Source organism: Monodon monoceros, unplaced genomic scaffold (genome assembly GCF_005190385.1).
Source record: "Monodon monoceros isolate NGI ecotype Baffin Bay Population unplaced genomic scaffold, NGI_Narwhal_1 Super_Scaffold_7, whole genome shotgun sequence".
Classification (NCBI taxonomy): Eukaryota; Metazoa; Chordata; class Mammalia; order Artiodactyla; family Monodontidae; genus Monodon; species Monodon monoceros.
This window is the reverse complement of record NW_021703784.1, coordinates 107091359-107106156: the sequence shown is the minus strand read 5'-3', so window position 1 is coordinate 107106156 and position 14798 is coordinate 107091359. Positions and strand designations below refer to the sequence as shown.

Sequence of the window (14798 nt, the reverse complement as noted above, 5' to 3'; positions counted from 1 at the left end):
AAAATTTTTCATGTTTTAATTTTTATTGTCTTGCCATAAAACGTGAATTTTATTTCACACTTCTGAAATTAGTACTACTTCTCTGGGGCAGATTCCCAGATGTGGGTTCCCAGAATCAAAGGCCCATCCTGGGGCTCTGGAAAATGAAACCACAGGCCCTGATTTCAGGCCACCTCACCTCTCCCAGCCCCTCCCCAGGCACCAGGCCCAGTTTGACCTAGGAGGGCTTGGAGGAGCAGCCAGGCCTGAAGGGAGGACGTGCACCCTGCGTGCCCCAGGCCTCAGGAGGGCTGGGAAACGGGGGGGCAACCCAGACCCAGGCCCACACCCCCAGCAGCCCTTTTCATGGTTCCCGAAGGCCTCGGCCCAGATGCAGGGTCTGGGGCGTCTAGGTCTCCCTGTGACTCTGCTTAACCCTCAGCCTTAACTCCTCGCGGGGGGTGGGGGGCGAGGAGCATCCCTGGGGGTGCTTCGCTCCAGGGGGGGCACCGCTCCGGAGGGGGCGCATCACTCCGCGTATCACTGCCCCGAGGGGAGCATCACTGGAGGGGTGAATCACTGGAAGGGGGCATCACTCCGGGGTCACAGCTGCGGGGGGCCGCATCCCTCCGAGGGAAACCAACGCTCTGAGGGCACCGCCCCGGGAGCGGGGCACCGTCTCCAGGACGCTTCTCCCGGCGGGACTCGTCGCTCCGGGGCCGCCGCCCTGGGCACACATCGCCCCGGGGAGCGTATCGCTCCGGGGTCACCGCCCTAGAGGCGCATCTTCCGGGAGACCTCAGCCGCACAAGTCAGGTACAGCTCCGGGGGGCGGGGGCGCCGTCTCGGGGGCGGGGCCTCGCCCGGGCGCAGGCGCGCAGGCCCGCCCTCCGGCGCCGCGCTCGGATTGGCCGCGCCCGCGGGGAGGGCCCGCGGGGCATTGTGGGCCGTCCGCTCCCGCCACAGCTCGCCATGTCCGGGTCCCCGGTGAAGCGGCAGAGGATGGAGAGCGTGCTAGACCAGCTCAAGCAGTTCACCACCGTGGTGGCCGACACGGGCGACTTCCACGGTGAGGCTGCGCTGGCCCCGAGCTCCGAGAGAGGGGCTTCGTGCGCGCTGAGCGCCGGCCGGCCCCGGGGTGAGGGCAGGCGGGGCGAGGTGCCGGGGGCGCGAGCTTGCAAGTGAGGGGCGGGCCGGGCCACCAGGCCTCACCGGCCGCGAAGTTGGCCCCAGTTCTCCTCGGCGCCTCTTACCCGGTCCCTCCGCTCCCTTCTCCCTCTTCTCCCGCCCTCTTCACCCCGGCTCCCTCCTTTGCCCCCACTATTCCCGGTACCCCTTCTCTTTCGCCCCCCCCCCCCCCCCCCCCTCTCTCCCCCGTTCCCGGTGCCCCGACCCCTCTTCGCTCTCCGCCCCCGCGTTTCCCGCCCCCTTTCTCCCTCGCTCCCCGCCCTCGGCACCCGTGCCCGGCCCCCTTTCGCCTTCGGCCCGGGGCCGCCGTCCCCTCCGCGCTGCTGGTAGCTCGCGGGAGCCCGCCGTGAGCCGCCAGTGCGTCAGGGGACAGTGTCCAAATGCTTTGATTTGGGGAGAGACTCCAGGTCCGCCTTGGAGCTGCGGACCGTTTGTGGTTACACGGGGTAGTTTTGTTGCGCGAATGTTGACCGCTGAGCAGGAACATGAGTTAGTTCTGGACCCAGAAAGACCAGAAACTAAGAATGACCCCACCTGCTTTTGAAACCTCGTGTTGCACACACTCTCCACCCCTACCCAGGGGACAGCTGTGCACGCTGGTGCCTGCGGCCGCGTGCGGGCCAGTTAGACGTTCACCACGTTGGGCCAAGGAGCTGCGGGGATAAAACCCCATTCGCCGAGGAAAGCAAAGCTTGTCCCAGATTCAGATTTTCCTGGCTTTGAATCACGTTCCTTGGAGGCAGCTGGGGGACTTAGCTTTTCCTCCCTCTGCAGTGGAAACCCAGACTAGGTGAACCTCCATTCTGTTAGGCTGTGAACAATTAAGATTTTCAGGAAAATAATGAAATTCTCTGGGTACGAGTGTTGTGGGGCACACAGTACGGAAGGGACTTCCTCTCTTTTCTGCTTTCTCATGGTGACTTGAGAAACAGGCTTTAATTCCTCTTTGGTAAGAGTAAGTCTTTATCTAGCAGAGTCTAGGAGAGTGAGTAAGCATGTTTAGCTGCTTCAGTATAAACGCTGGAAACAGTGATGGGCTTGAGTCCAACCTGTACTTTAAACCATCTGCCAGAAGGTCCCCGCCTGGTCAGAGCTGGGGGCCCTGGAGATTCCAGCTCCTGCTCACTGGGAGGCCACGGTCTTCTTTCTACCCCCTCCCTCCCTGATTCAGGCCTCTGGCAATGACATCACTAGGATAGAGCGTGCTGGAAAAGTGGCGGCACGTATTTCTGTACCTTCTTAGCATGGAATATTTCCCATCTTTGTGAGTTGACAAAGCCCTGGTCTATATTGTTTCCTGTCGGGTCCCACCAGGCAGCAGCCGCAGGATGGCTGGTCTTGTTACACCTGTCAGTGTAGGGCCAACAAGGCAGGAGGGACCCTGAGGAATGCTTGCTTTTTTTTTTTTCCCCCTCTTTCTTTTTAGAAATATCTAAGCCCAAGTGCTGACATTTAAGATTTCTAAGTGAGGGCTTCCCTGGTGGTGCAGTGGTTAAGAATCCGCCTGCCAATGCAGGGGACACGGGTTCGAGCCCTGGTCTGGGAAGATTCCACGTGCCTCGGAGCAACTAAGTCCCTACACCACAACTACTGAGCCTGCGCTCTAGAGCTGGTGAGCCACAACTACTGAAGCCCACGCGCCTAGAGCCCGTGCTCCACAACAAGAGAAGCCACCGCAATGAGAAGCCCACACACCGCAACAAAGACCCAACACAGCCAAAAATAAATAAATAAATTTAGAAAAAAAAGATTTCTAAGTGAATGTTAAGAACTTTATTAAAAAATACATTTGTTGATAATGTATATCCATAAATCTTACATAGTTGTAAATTTGTGTTCTTGTTTTATTTTTATTTTTTGGCCGTGTCACCTGGCATGTGGGATCTTAGTTCCCCGACCAGGGATCAAACGCACGGCCTCCTACATTGGAAGTACAGAGTCTTAACCACTGGACCACCAGGGAAGCTCCTGTAAATTCGGTTTGTGGTCACTTTATGAACTGAAGGTTCTTACCTTCAGGGAGTCGTGGGCCTCTTTGAAAATACAGTCAAAGCTGTGGATGCTCTTCCCAGAACGACGCCCCACACCCGGTTGTGCGTTCAGTTTAAGGGTCCGTGGAGTCTGAAGTCCATCTGTTGACCCCAGATAGGTCTTGGTTTTGTTTTGTTTTGTTTTTAATAAAATTATTTATTTTTGGCTGCATTGGGTCTTCATTGCTGCACGTGGGCTTTCTCTAGTTGTGGCAAGCGGGGGCTACTCTCGGTTGCGGTGCGCGGGCTTCTCATCGCGGTGGCTTCTCTTATTGCAGAGCATGGGCTCTAGGCGTGCAGACTTCAGTAGTTGTGGCACATGGGCTCGGTAGTTGTGGCTCGCGGGCTCTAGAGCGCAGGCTCAGTAGTTGTGGCGCACGGGCTTAGTTGCTCCGTGGCATGTGGGATCTTCCCGGACCAGGGCCTGAACCCGTGTCCCCTGCATTGGCAGGCGGATTCTTAACCACTGTGCCACCAGGGAAGCCCCCTTGGTTTTGTTTTTAATTTTGCTAAAAGCTTTATCAAGGTATAATTTTATATGATGAAAGGGACCATTTTCAGTGCATTACTCTGGGTTTTAACACATCTGTGTAAGTTCTGCTCCAGAGTACTTTTTCTTAACTTGTCATTTTGAAATAATTATAGGCTTTTAGGAAGTTGCAAAATTAGCCCATAGAGTCCCACCGTCCCCCAGTGGTGACATTTTGTGTGGCCGTGGTGACATCAGAACCAGGAACTTAGCACTAGCATGACACCGTGAACAGGCTTCAGGCCGGCTCCATGTCCACCGGTTTCCACCTGCATAGAGGAGGGGGCATCCCCTGGGGCGGTTTTATAGTTCATAGGTTCTTGCAGCCACCAGGATGGGTAGGACACAGCTGTTCCCCGGCCACAGAGACCTCCCTCGGCCCTGAGAGCCGCCCCCCTTCCCTGTTGCTGTTCTCCATCTCTGTGGTTTTGTCATCAGAAGATACTTTGACAATACTAACTTGCCCAGCCAACTTACTGAACCAGCTAATCCTGGAAGCTGAGTTTGGTGAACGTGAACTCTGCTACCCCGTGAGCCTGGGCCATGAGACTCCTTGGACTTCCTAGCCTGGTTACCAAGAAGGTGCTAGTGTGTTAGAGGAGAATACAGACCTGGGTGCCGACGACGCTGTCGCGCAGCCACCGCCCTTCTTGCTCTGGGCCCTCGGCACATCTGCTTCCTGGCTTTAGTCTCTGTTGCTTTCTCATCGTGCACGCAGCTGCCTCTTGGCCAGCCTTCCGTGTGAAGTGCGGCCACACCCTGGCTCAGAAGACATGCTTGACTCTGTTTACATGTTTAGGGCTTCCAGGGGTTGGCTCGGGTTGCTGGCTGGAAGCGAGCACTCCACTTACTTCCCTGCTTTCCACAATTATTTCCTTATAGCCATCGATGAGTACAAGCCCCAGGATGCTACCACCAACCCGTCCCTGATCCTAGCCGCGGCGCAGATGCCCACCTACCAGGAGCTGGTGGAGGAGGCCATCGCCCACGGCCGGAGGCTGGGCGGGTGAGTGCGGGTCTGGGCAGCAGCCCTCAGCTGGTCTGGTTGCTTCCTTCCCTCCCTGAGTTTAGTTCTCAGGTGTCTTAGACTCAGGGAGGGAATGCTGTCTGCTTTCCTGTTTTTTTTTTGTCAGGAAAGAAATAGCCGACATGTTATTTACACGTAGCAGGCAATACCCATTGTGCGAATACAGTTCACTGAGTTTTGTTTGCAGGAACATGTAGACACCACCCCAGAAGTCCCTCCCCGCTTTTGCAGTCAGTCTCCCCAGCCCTGGCAACCATGGACCTGCTTTCTGGCTTTTTGTCATGTTTTAGCAGTTCTGCTGGAGTGAGATTCATTAAGTGCCCTGTCCGATTCATTCTGGCCAGTTTATGCAGTGCTGCAGCCACAGTCACAGCCCAGTCCTGGAGCATCTGCACCTCCTAGAAGGTTCCCTGGAGCCTCTGCCAGCGGCCACAGACCGGCTTTCCTCTCCGTAGATTGGCCTTTGCTGGATGTCATTTTAAATTTTCATCTGGGCGATACTGCTCAGTTGAGAGTGAGCCTGCAGGAAACAGTGACCTCTGGGAGGAGCCACGCTGGGCTGGCCTGTCCCTTTCTGGTGCTCCTGTGTGCTGAGGTCAGGCGGTGTGCAGGTGTGTGTGTGATGGCTGCTCCTTGCACTGGGCCGCCCTGCCCCCGCCATCCTGGCTGCTTCCCTGTCCCTTCTTGGTATTCCTGGAATCGGTGACAAGGTGGTGCCCTTAGTGATCACCAGACTGGCCCTGCTCCCGTGTCCAGCCTGTGACACGCGGGCTGGAGATCTTTCTGGTCCGTTTTGGAACAGCATCATGTACCTTACTCACCTGCCCAGGCAGCTTCAAAGCGATTGGAAAGACTGTTCTGTTCAAGTTCCCAAACATGAAGGGGTTCAGTTTGGGAGGATGAAAACGTGGAGATGGAAGGCAGGGATGGTTGCACCACGATGTGAATGCACTCAGTGCCCCTAACTAGTCACTTAAAAATGGTTAAGATAGGGCTTCCCTGGTGGCGCAGTGGTTGAGAATCCGCCTGCCAGTGCAGGGGACACAGGTTCAAGCCCTGGTCCTGGAAGATCCCACATGCCGGGGAGCAACTAAGCCTGTGTGCCACAACTACTGAGCCTGCGCTCTATAGCCCACGAGCCACAACTACTGAGCCCGCACGCCTAGAGCCCGTGCTCCGCAACAAGAGAAGCCACTGCAATGAGAATCTGCCCACACACCGCAACGAACAGTAGCCCCGGCTCGCCTCAACTAGAGAAAGCCCGCACACAGCAACGGAGACCCAACACAGCCCAAAAATAAATTAGTTTAAAAAAAAAAAAAAAACCAACAAACCTCATTAAAAAAAAAAAAAGGTTAAGATGGGGGCAGTTTCCTGGTGGCCTAGTGGCTTAAGACTCTGCAGTCTCACTGCCGTGGCTCAGGTTCAGTCCCTCGTCAGGAAACTGAGATCCTGCAAGCTGTGTGGCATGGCCAAAGTTAAAAAAAAAAGGTTAAGATGGTAAGTTTTATGCTCTGTGTGTTTTACCACCATTTAAAAAAATTATTTTAAGAAAAAAGATGGAGGGAAAAGAATTTGGGAAATGAATAACAGAATTTGTTTTGTAGAACCCTGTACATTTAAATCTAACAAGCTTCTAACCTCACTTTTTCCCTGGAATTTCAGATCACAAGAGGAACAGATTACAAATGCTACTGATAAACTTTTTGTGCTGTTTGGAGTAGAAATACTGAAGAAAATTCCAGGCCGCGTGTCCACAGAAGTGGATGCAAGGTAAGGACGCAGGGCTGACACAGGTGACGTGGGCAGAGGGCAACAGCTGCTTTCAGTCCGTGGTTCCCCACGTGGCGCCCAGGTGCTGCCGTGGCTGCTGGTCCACGATGAGCTGCTCGTCTCCGGCTCCTGCTTGAATATCAGTCCCGCTAAGCTGCTCTGAGCCGGGCACGCCACGCACCCCCTGGCTGGCTGCTGGGCACCCCTGTCACGGCCCTGCCCCCGCAGGCTCTCCTTCGATAAGGATGCTATGGTGGCCCGCGCCCAGCGCCTCATCGACCTGTACAAGGAGGCTGGGATCAGCAAGGACCGGATTCTGATAAAGCTGTCATCTACCTGGGAAGGAATCCAGGCTGGAAAGTAAGCGTCCCCGTGAGGAGGGAGCTGGTGGGGACTGCCCGTCCCGGGTGGGCCTCGGGGAGCAGGCCCCGTGCGATGCCACACGTTGTCCTCACGTCGTCTTCCGTGTACAGAACGTAAGTCGTTTCCCAGCAGCTGTGCTCAGTGCGAAGGAGGTAGAAGCAGGTACAGACAGGGAGCTGCTCTGGCGCCGGCCCCGCAGGGCCATGCACGGCTGTCCTGGAAGCGCCCCTTGTACACCAGCGGGGTCCCTGTGTTATCTGTTCCACTCCTGCGACCTTCTGCCTCTGGACGCACCTGTCTGGACTCTTCCGCGTGATGGAATCGTGCAGCACGTGGCCTTCGTGTCTGGCTTCCCTTGCTGGGCATGTGTTCAAGGTTCACACGTGCTGTGCGTGTGTTGGGGCTGCATTCCTCTTAAAGCTGTTGTTCGCTCGTGTGTATACACTGCATTTTCTGAGTCCATCCTTCAAGGGACGCGTGGTTGTCCTGCCTTTGGTGCTGTCGAGGGTAGTGCTGCTGTGAGCACGTGTGCTCGAGCTCTGGTGCTGTCTCTGATGGGCGCACACTGGAGGGCGGAGTTGCTGGTGCTGTGGTCATGGTGTCGGCTGTCGAGGCTGCCTTGTGCCCCCCTCAGATGCACTTCTTGACCACCTTTCTGCGGCCAGGCAGCAGAGGTGCCTCTGAAACTGTCCATTGGGACAGGGACTCAGTTGTCACAGTCCACGTCCCGGCATGTTGCAGAGTGGGGCCGGGGCCCTGTTCTCACAGTCGACCCCAGGACGTCACGTGGGTGACTGACTTTCTGTAGGGTGACCCAGAAGGGCGAGGGGGAGCAGTGGGGCCGGGGAGGCCGCGGGCTCTGGGCGGGACTGAGGCAGGATGGCGCTGTGGTCGGAGCTGATTCTGTGACGAGGTGAGGGACCGGGCCTGTGGCTCTCAGGGAACCTCTTGCCTTTGTCCCTGTTTTGAATTGCTGGTTTGATGAAGGAAGTTCTGGTCACCCACAACTCACTAGCCAGAGAGAGCCCTGGTGAATGTTCCAGAGTTTTGTTTCGTTTTGTTTTGTTTTTAGTAAAACGAACTGATTTCAACTCCACACATATTTGTTTTTAAATATCTATTTATTTATTTTTGGCTATGCCGGGTCTTTGTTGAGGCCTGCGGACTTCTTAGTTGAAGCATGTGTGCAGGATCTAGTTTCCCAACCAGGGATCGAACCTGGGCCCCCTGCATTGAGAGCGTGGAGTCTTACCCACTGGACCACCAGGGAAGTTCCTCCAGAGTTTTTTGGGGGGTTTTTTGTTTTGTTTTTTCTTTAAATAAATTTATTTTATTTATTTTTGGCTGAATTGGGTCTTCGTTGCGTGTGGGCTTTCTCTAATTGCAGCAAGCGGGGGCTACCCTTTTTTGCGGTGCGCGGGCTTCTCATTGCGGTGGCTTCTCTTGTAGACGAGCACAGGCTCTAGGCTCATGAGCTTCAGTAGTTGTGGCACACGGGCTCAGTAGCTGTGGCTCGCGGGCTCTAGAGCGCAGGCTCAGTAGTTGTGGCGCACGGGGCTTAGTTGGTCCGCGGCATGTGGGATCTTCCCGGACCAGGGCTCGAACCCGTGTCCCCTCCGTTGGCAGGTGGATTCTTAACCACTGAGCCACCAGGGAAGCCCCAGAGTTGCTCTTGATGAGGATGGGGCGACCCTGTTCCTGCCTTTGCAGTTACTGAATCGCGAGCGTTTCTCGCTGTGTCCCCGCTGTTCACGCCGCCCTCCCCCGCCCACAGGCAGCTGGAGGAGCAGCACGGCATCCACTGCAACATGACGCTGCTCTTCTCCTTCGCCCAGGCCGTGGCCTGCGCTGAGGCGGGGGTGACGCTCATCTCCCCCTTCGTGGGCCGCATCCTCGATTGGCACGTGGCCAACACGGACAAGAAGTCCTTTGAGCCCCTGGAGGACCCCGGTGAGGAGCATTGGGAGGCAGGGGCGGAGGAGTGCTGCGCTGTCTGCTGCCGGCGGCCGGCGTGGCAGCTCCGGGCATGTCCCCCCAGGAGTGAAGAGCGTCACCAAGATCTACAACTATTACAAGAAGTTCGGCTACGAGACCGTCGTCATGGGCGCCTCCTTCCGCAACACGGGCGAGATCAAGGCCCTGGCGGGCTGCGACTTCCTCACCATCTCACCCCAGCTCCTGGGGGAGCTGCTCAAGGACCACAGCAAGCTGGCACCCACGCTCTCGGTCAAGGCAGGTAAGAAGCCCCCCGCCCCGCTCAAGGCCCCCATGGGGACACCGGTGCCTCCGTCACCTGAGGGTGTGGAGCCTAGAGCCGCAGGGCCAGCCTGCACTCACCTGCTGTCCAGCCCACCATCCGTGGGGGCCGCGCCAGGCAGGGGCCTTAGGGCGGCTCTGAGCCCAAGGCCCCGGCGCGTGCCCTCCCCCAGCCCAGGCCAGTGACCTGGAGAAGGTCCACCTGGACGAGAAGGCCTTCCGCTGGCTGCACAACGAGGACCACATGGCCGTGGAGAAGCTCTCGGACGGGATCCGCAGGTTCGCCGCGGACGCTGTGAAGCTGGAGCGGATGCTGGCGGTGAGAGCCCGGGGTTACGGTTGGGAGGGGCCGGGCCGGGGGGTGGGGGCGGACAGCGCACCAGCTCACACTGCCCATCTCTAGGAACGAATGTTCAGCGCGGAGAACGGAAAATAGCTTGGCACCTGAGGCTGGACCACAGATATGCCACCGACTTTGAATTGGGGCCTAATTGCACATATGCCTTGCGACGAATCTTGGATTTTTTTTTTACTGATCGGAGCGGGGATTAATCACAGATTTCCAATTTTATGTAAAATTCTGCTCAGCGCATTAAAGGTGTCACTTTTCATTCCGTGTGTGCGTCCTTTCTCCGCTGGCTGCAGCCTGGCCCGATGGAGGCGGGGTTGGGTCAAGAGCCCCCTGGGGGCCTCCAGGCAGGGGTGACAGCCCCTCACCTGCTTCTGGGAGCCTGGACACAGAAGGCAGGGACTGCCTGAGCACTTTCTCTGTGTCTGGAGCCAGACGGCCCCGGGGCTTGTAGGCTGTGCTTGCAGAGTTGGGTGGGAGGGTGCCAGGGGCCCGCTGGAGCTGTGCGGGGGGCCGGGCCCGCAGAGAGGAGCCTCTGCGTCAGAGCTTCCGGCTGTCCGGACCTGTTGGGACGGCCCCCATGCCTCTGAGCCTCTCCACGCTGCCCTGGGGCGGAGGCACAGGTGGGGCGATGGCGCCACCTTGTGGGGACAGCGTAGCGTGCGCTGAGCAGGGCTTCCAAACCTCAAACCCCGAGCAGAGGCAGGGCACAGCTTGTGAAGACACTTTACTTGCACCCTCTGGATTTTTCTGGGAAGGGGTTGGTGGGGGGCGGTGATGGGTGGTCCACAGGGGAGCCCCTTCCTCTACCCTGGGACCAGCCTCTGTTCTTGGAACAGCGAAGCTGGGGGTGGGGGTGGGGACACAGGGTCTGGGTGAGACTGCCTGGGAGCACGAGGTGGGTGGAAGGGGCCCCGGCGGACCCTCCAGTCCTGCGCCAGTGGAGCCAGGTGTCAGGACAGCCCTGTGGGACGCTGCCCTGGGTCTGGCTGAGGGTCAACGGGGAGACCCTGTGCCCCCCACCCCCGCCCTGGGGGCACCTGCTGGGCTGGGCTTGTTCCCCATGGCTCCCTGCAAGTGAGTGGGGCTCCTGGAACCCCCGTCTGCTGGGGTTGGAGCAGGTAGCTGGGACTTGCGGTTCTGGAGCTGCCACCCTCCCCAAACGCAGGGGCCCTGCTGAGCAGGCAGGGCTCCGGGGACAGGTGCCACCCTGGGCCACACCCCTCGGGCCACCTAGCCTGCCCAGGCTGCCCCACCCATCCTGGTGCTGAGGGGGTGGCCTTGGGTTGGGTGCCATAGCACAGGGACCTGCTGAGGTGGGCAGGGCTTCTCGCCCCCAGCCCCCCAGCTGCCTGGCCAGGTCGGGTCAGGGGGCTAAGGCTTCCTGCAGCCCCCTCCCCCTGAGCGAGCTGATCAAAGGGCTGTGTCCTAGGAGGACGTGGAGGTCTCAGCTCACCATCTTGCCTGGCCTGGGGCCTCAGGATGGAGACCGTGGATGCCAGTGACAGACATGAAGCCCACCTGCTCACGGGTACAACCCTGTGCAGCCAGCACCCTAGAACATGCTTGTCCCCCGATCTGCCCCCGTTCCCAGCCACAAATGACCGATCCACACTGAGTTTTTGGATTTTTCATATCTGTCTGGTTTCCTTTGCTGAGCATGTTTCCAAGGGTCCACCGCATGGACGTTAATATTGTCCAGTAGTAAGAATGCTCCTTTTATGGAAGCTACAGCTTATCGCGAAAAACACCACAGATGTTCACGCACTGTTTTTGTAGAGTTGTAGGTCTTTCTTTCTCTTGGATAAACCTCAGGGTCTATTTTAAACACCCCGGGAATGTGGGGAACCCCCGGGGGCACAGGCACCTGCACCCACCCAGTGGCCACCCCAGTGCCCTGGACCTGGCATACCCAGGACCAGCCAGTGGGGCAGACTCAGAAAGCATCAGCGACCAGGGAGCAGGGCTGTGGAGGGGCCCCCGCAGAGCCCGCCTGGGTCTTGGTCTGCACAGTCAGAAGGCGTCATCATTTGAAAAAAACTTTTTGTCCAGAGACATCCATGACTCCGTGATGTGGCGACTGCAAACACGGGATGAACGATGGGGCTGCCCAGGCCCCATGTGTGCACAGAGCAGGCCAGCAGGTGGCAGGGGCCCTGACGCCGGGAGATGCCGGACAGAAAGGAGCATGTGGGAGCATCGCCTCCGACTCGGGCGCCCTGCTTCCTCCTCCTTTGTTCTGAGGGATTGGATGCGGCAGAGCTAGTCAGGCTGAGACAAGGATGGTGACACACACGGGGCCAGAGCGGCTCCAGGAGGCCCCAGCCAAGGGCCACAGGCCAGGACAGGTGCCCTGGGGAAGCTGGAGAGCCACCAGGCTGCACTGGGACTCGGCTGGCTGGACAGCCACCTGGCATCCCCAGGACTGTCCGCCGCCCCTGCCAACCCAGCCCAGCCAGCCCCACTCAAGGCCTCCTTCCAAGTGGAACTCGGCTCCATCACGTCCACCTTGAAACAGGCAGAGCAGCTGCAAAACCAGGCTCGGCCGTCAGGACCCGAGGCCACCTGGGCAGGGCCGTGTGTTGTATCCACAATTAAAAGTGTTTCTCAACATCAGAAGGGACGTGGTGACACTGCAGCATCCACCCCAAGGTCCATCCTGGCCTTAACACGGGGTCGCCACCACATTCGAAACTGTGCACTAGGCAAGGGCTAGGGTGAGAGCAGGTCCTTCAGCAGCAGCCAGCGGGCCCCTCCCCACCCAGCCCCCAGCAACGCCCAAAGGCCTGGGGAGACCGCAGGGAGGCCTGGGAGGAGCCTCAGCACAGAAGCGGGACCCTGGGATCCCAGCCGGCAGCCACCCAGCTTCCAGGAAGGCTCAGCCTCTGCCCCGCCCCCGCCCCCCCCCCCCCCGCCAGGGTGAACAGGGACGGGCATAGGAGCCAAGACCCCAGCCCGGACCCCACAGCCGACCCTCTGCGGAGCACTCAGAATGCTCCAGGGCCACCCGGCCGCCAGCAGGCCCTCGGCACTCCCCACCCCTCCCTGAGGAGACTCTGCAGGGTGGGGGGCTCAGCCCCTCCCCCAGAGCCTTCACCCCTCAGGGAGGATCCTCAGAGCCCCCAGCAAGCCAGGATGGGGTGTCGTGAAGATGGGGTTCCCGGAAGCCTGAGAGTCCAGCTGCCTCTGGGGACACCCGGGACATCTGGAGGTGGTGGCATCCGCTGGCGGGCTCAGTTTGGGGCCACCTCACTTCCTGCGGGACGGAGGCCAGGTCAAGGCAAAGGGGCCAGTCACAAGCCAGCGTCCCACCCGCCACCCAGGCCAAGGCCCCTCACCGGCTGCCGCAGAGGAAGAGCAGGTTCTGCACGGCCGGGACGGTGGAGCTGGCGTTCTGGCCAGTGACCAGGTGGCGGTCCAGCACCACGTGCACGGCGTCAGGCTCGCTGGCTGCAGGAGACCCCCGGAGGCCCAGACCTCAGGCCACGTGCTGGGCCAGCTCCCGAGACCCTCCCGCACCTGCCCTCCCGGGCCGGGGACTCGTGGTCAAGGGCTGGCCCCCCAGGTCCTTTGGACACTCAGCCCCTGCAGGCGGGCCTGGCCAGGGCCCCCACTCACCACTGAAGCAGGCCCCCGCGTCCTTCACGAAGTCCTCCACGACCAGGGGCAGGTGGGCGAAGCCAGGCGCCCGGACGAGCTCGTACACGGAAGGCTGCGGGGACAGGGCACCCAGGCTCAGGGGGCCATGCCCGCCACGTGGGGGCTGCTGAGGGTGGAGGGGCCCGCAGCAGGGGCCGGGGCTGAGGCTCTCCCGCCGTGGGGTGGCCTGAGGTGACAAGGCCACCGTAGGGCGGGAGCTGCCTGTCACCACCTCGCCCAGCATCGGGGCACACGGGTGACCAGAATGAGCCGGGCAGGTGACCTCAGGGCAGAGCCCTTCAACGAGCAGAAGGGCTGGGGGTCGAGCACAGAGCCACGCGAGGGGTGGTGACCGAGGTCCCCCCCAGAGGAGAGCCCCTGGCCCTCTCCTCCTGTCCTCTCCCAGCCACCAGCCAGGCCGGCCCCGTGCAGCCCCCACACCTAGGCCTCAGTCCTCGCCCGGCAGATCCCCCCAGACCTGCCCCAGGACCCGGACTCTGGCTCCACGTCCAGCCAGGCCCTCTGCCCAAGTGGCGGCACAGCTTCCTGGACCCGAAAGGAGTGACATACTCAACAGGCATGAAACAAGGCCCCGAAGGGCCCCTGCTCCCCACCCCTGCCCCATGCTGGTAACCAAGAGCCCCAGCTGGGCAAATGACTGCTGCCCCCACCGGAGGGGACCCTGGGCCCCCCAGCAGGTCCCCAGCCAGTCCCTCTGCTCTCGGATGCGTGTGCACATCTTCCATACCCATCCACAGCCCAGCACCCCTGCAGCACTCACCCCCGTGACGCTGTAGCCTTGGAACACCCAGGACCTGTCCTCATTGGTGGCACAGCAGAGGGCGGCAACGCCGTGGCCCACAGCACAGATGGGCTCTGGAAGCAGGGCCAAGGCCAGAGTGAGGCACTGGAAGCCGCCCAGGCCCCTGCCAACATTTCCACTTCCCTGGCTCCCCTCCCCAGATACAACTCAGAACTAGGATTTGTTTAGAACCCAGATCCCCTCAAGTCGTTCCCGTGGCCAAGAAACAGGTACAACAAGGAGGAAGTCCGGTGCCAGGCCACCTGTCACACCGGAGCGCCACCACCTTCTGCCCCGCAGAACCACCCGCCTGGCTCCAGGCCCCGACCTGGCCTCTAGGCACCGCGGGGCAGCCCGCCTGGGAGACCCCCCCTCTGAATGCGGCGGGGGAGGCTCCCGGCCCTCCTCTTGCCCCGCAGGCCCCTGGCTCTGAGGCTCCCTCTCAGGGCAGCCTGGCATGAGTGCGTTCCCACGGCTGAGGCGGCCCAGACAATCACTGCCTGGGGACAGGAGGCCCCGTTCCCACCAGCAGAGGACACGCCCTAACGAGCGTCCCAGCCCCATCGCAGCCACTTGCCCATCACCGCCAATGCCAGGCCAGGGCAGCGCGCCATGTCTCCACAGAGCAGAAGTCCTGCCAGCCTCCGAGCCCAAACCCCACCGGGAACAAAGCCAGCATCCTGCCTGCCCATCTGGGGGGGTAAGCACCCCCAGCCATGAGCCCCCGAGGGAGCCAGGCAGAGGGACCACAAGGGCAGCGGCCTGATGGGCACAAAGTCGGGGAAGGAGGGATGGGGAAGGGATGCCCCTCCTGAATGTGTGTGTGTGTGTGTGTGTGTGTGTGTGTGTGTGTGTGTGTGTGT

The 14798-nt window shown here is 59.9% G+C and overlaps 2 protein-coding genes across 4 annotated transcripts in view; one reads left to right on the top strand and one right to left on the bottom strand.

Annotated features, from left to right (window-relative positions):
* The first annotated feature begins 906 nt into the window (after positions 1 to 906).
* On the top strand, positions 907 to 9782 carry TALDO1 (transaldolase 1). Of its 2 annotated transcripts, XM_029209249.1 has the most exons (8): positions 907 to 1048; positions 4609 to 4732; positions 6419 to 6526; positions 6755 to 6886; positions 8664 to 8839; positions 8928 to 9125; positions 9319 to 9464; positions 9549 to 9782. In XM_029209249.1, the coding sequence occupies exons 1-8, from the start codon at positions 952 to 954 to the stop codon at positions 9579 to 9581; spliced, it is 1014 nt and encodes a 337-aa protein (XP_029065082.1). In that variant the 5' UTR covers positions 907 to 951; the 3' UTR covers positions 9582 to 9782. The 2 variants fall into 2 exon arrangements, 1 of the variants encoding a protein (XP_029065082.1); XR_003791552.1 differs by having other exon boundaries at positions 8928 to 9464.
* A 1512-nt stretch (positions 9783 to 11294) lies between these two features.
* GATD1 (glutamine amidotransferase like class 1 domain containing 1) overlaps positions 11295 to 14798 on the bottom strand; it is a 6596-nt gene continuing 3092 nt past the window's right edge. The window contains exons 5-8 of one of the 2 annotated variants that reach the window (XM_029209305.1): positions 13915 to 14009; positions 13113 to 13206; positions 12833 to 12944; positions 11295 to 12750 (exon numbers count right to left, since the gene is read on the bottom strand). In XM_029209305.1, the coding sequence (XP_029065138.1) occupies positions 12744 to 12750; positions 12833 to 12944; positions 13113 to 13206; positions 13915 to 14009 (308 nt within the window). In that variant the 3' untranslated portion in view covers positions 11295 to 12743. Of the gene's footprint in view, positions 12751 to 12828; positions 12945 to 13112; positions 13207 to 13914; positions 14010 to 14798 lie in introns of those variants that run through there. The other variant, XM_029209306.1, reaches the window with a different exon arrangement.

Coding starts and splice junctions, on each gene's coding strand:
- TALDO1 (XM_029209249.1), top strand. CDS start 952: ATGTCCGGGTCCCCGGTGAAGCGGCAGAGGATGGAGAGCGTGCTAGAC. Junction 1,049..4,608: donor CGACACGGGCGACTTCCACG/GTGAGGCTGCGC, acceptor ATTTCCTTATAG/CCATCGATGAGTACAAGCCC. Junction 8,840..8,927: donor TGAGCCCCTGGAGGACCCCG/GTGAGGAGCATT, acceptor ATGTCCCCCCAG/GAGTGAAGAGCGTCACCAAG.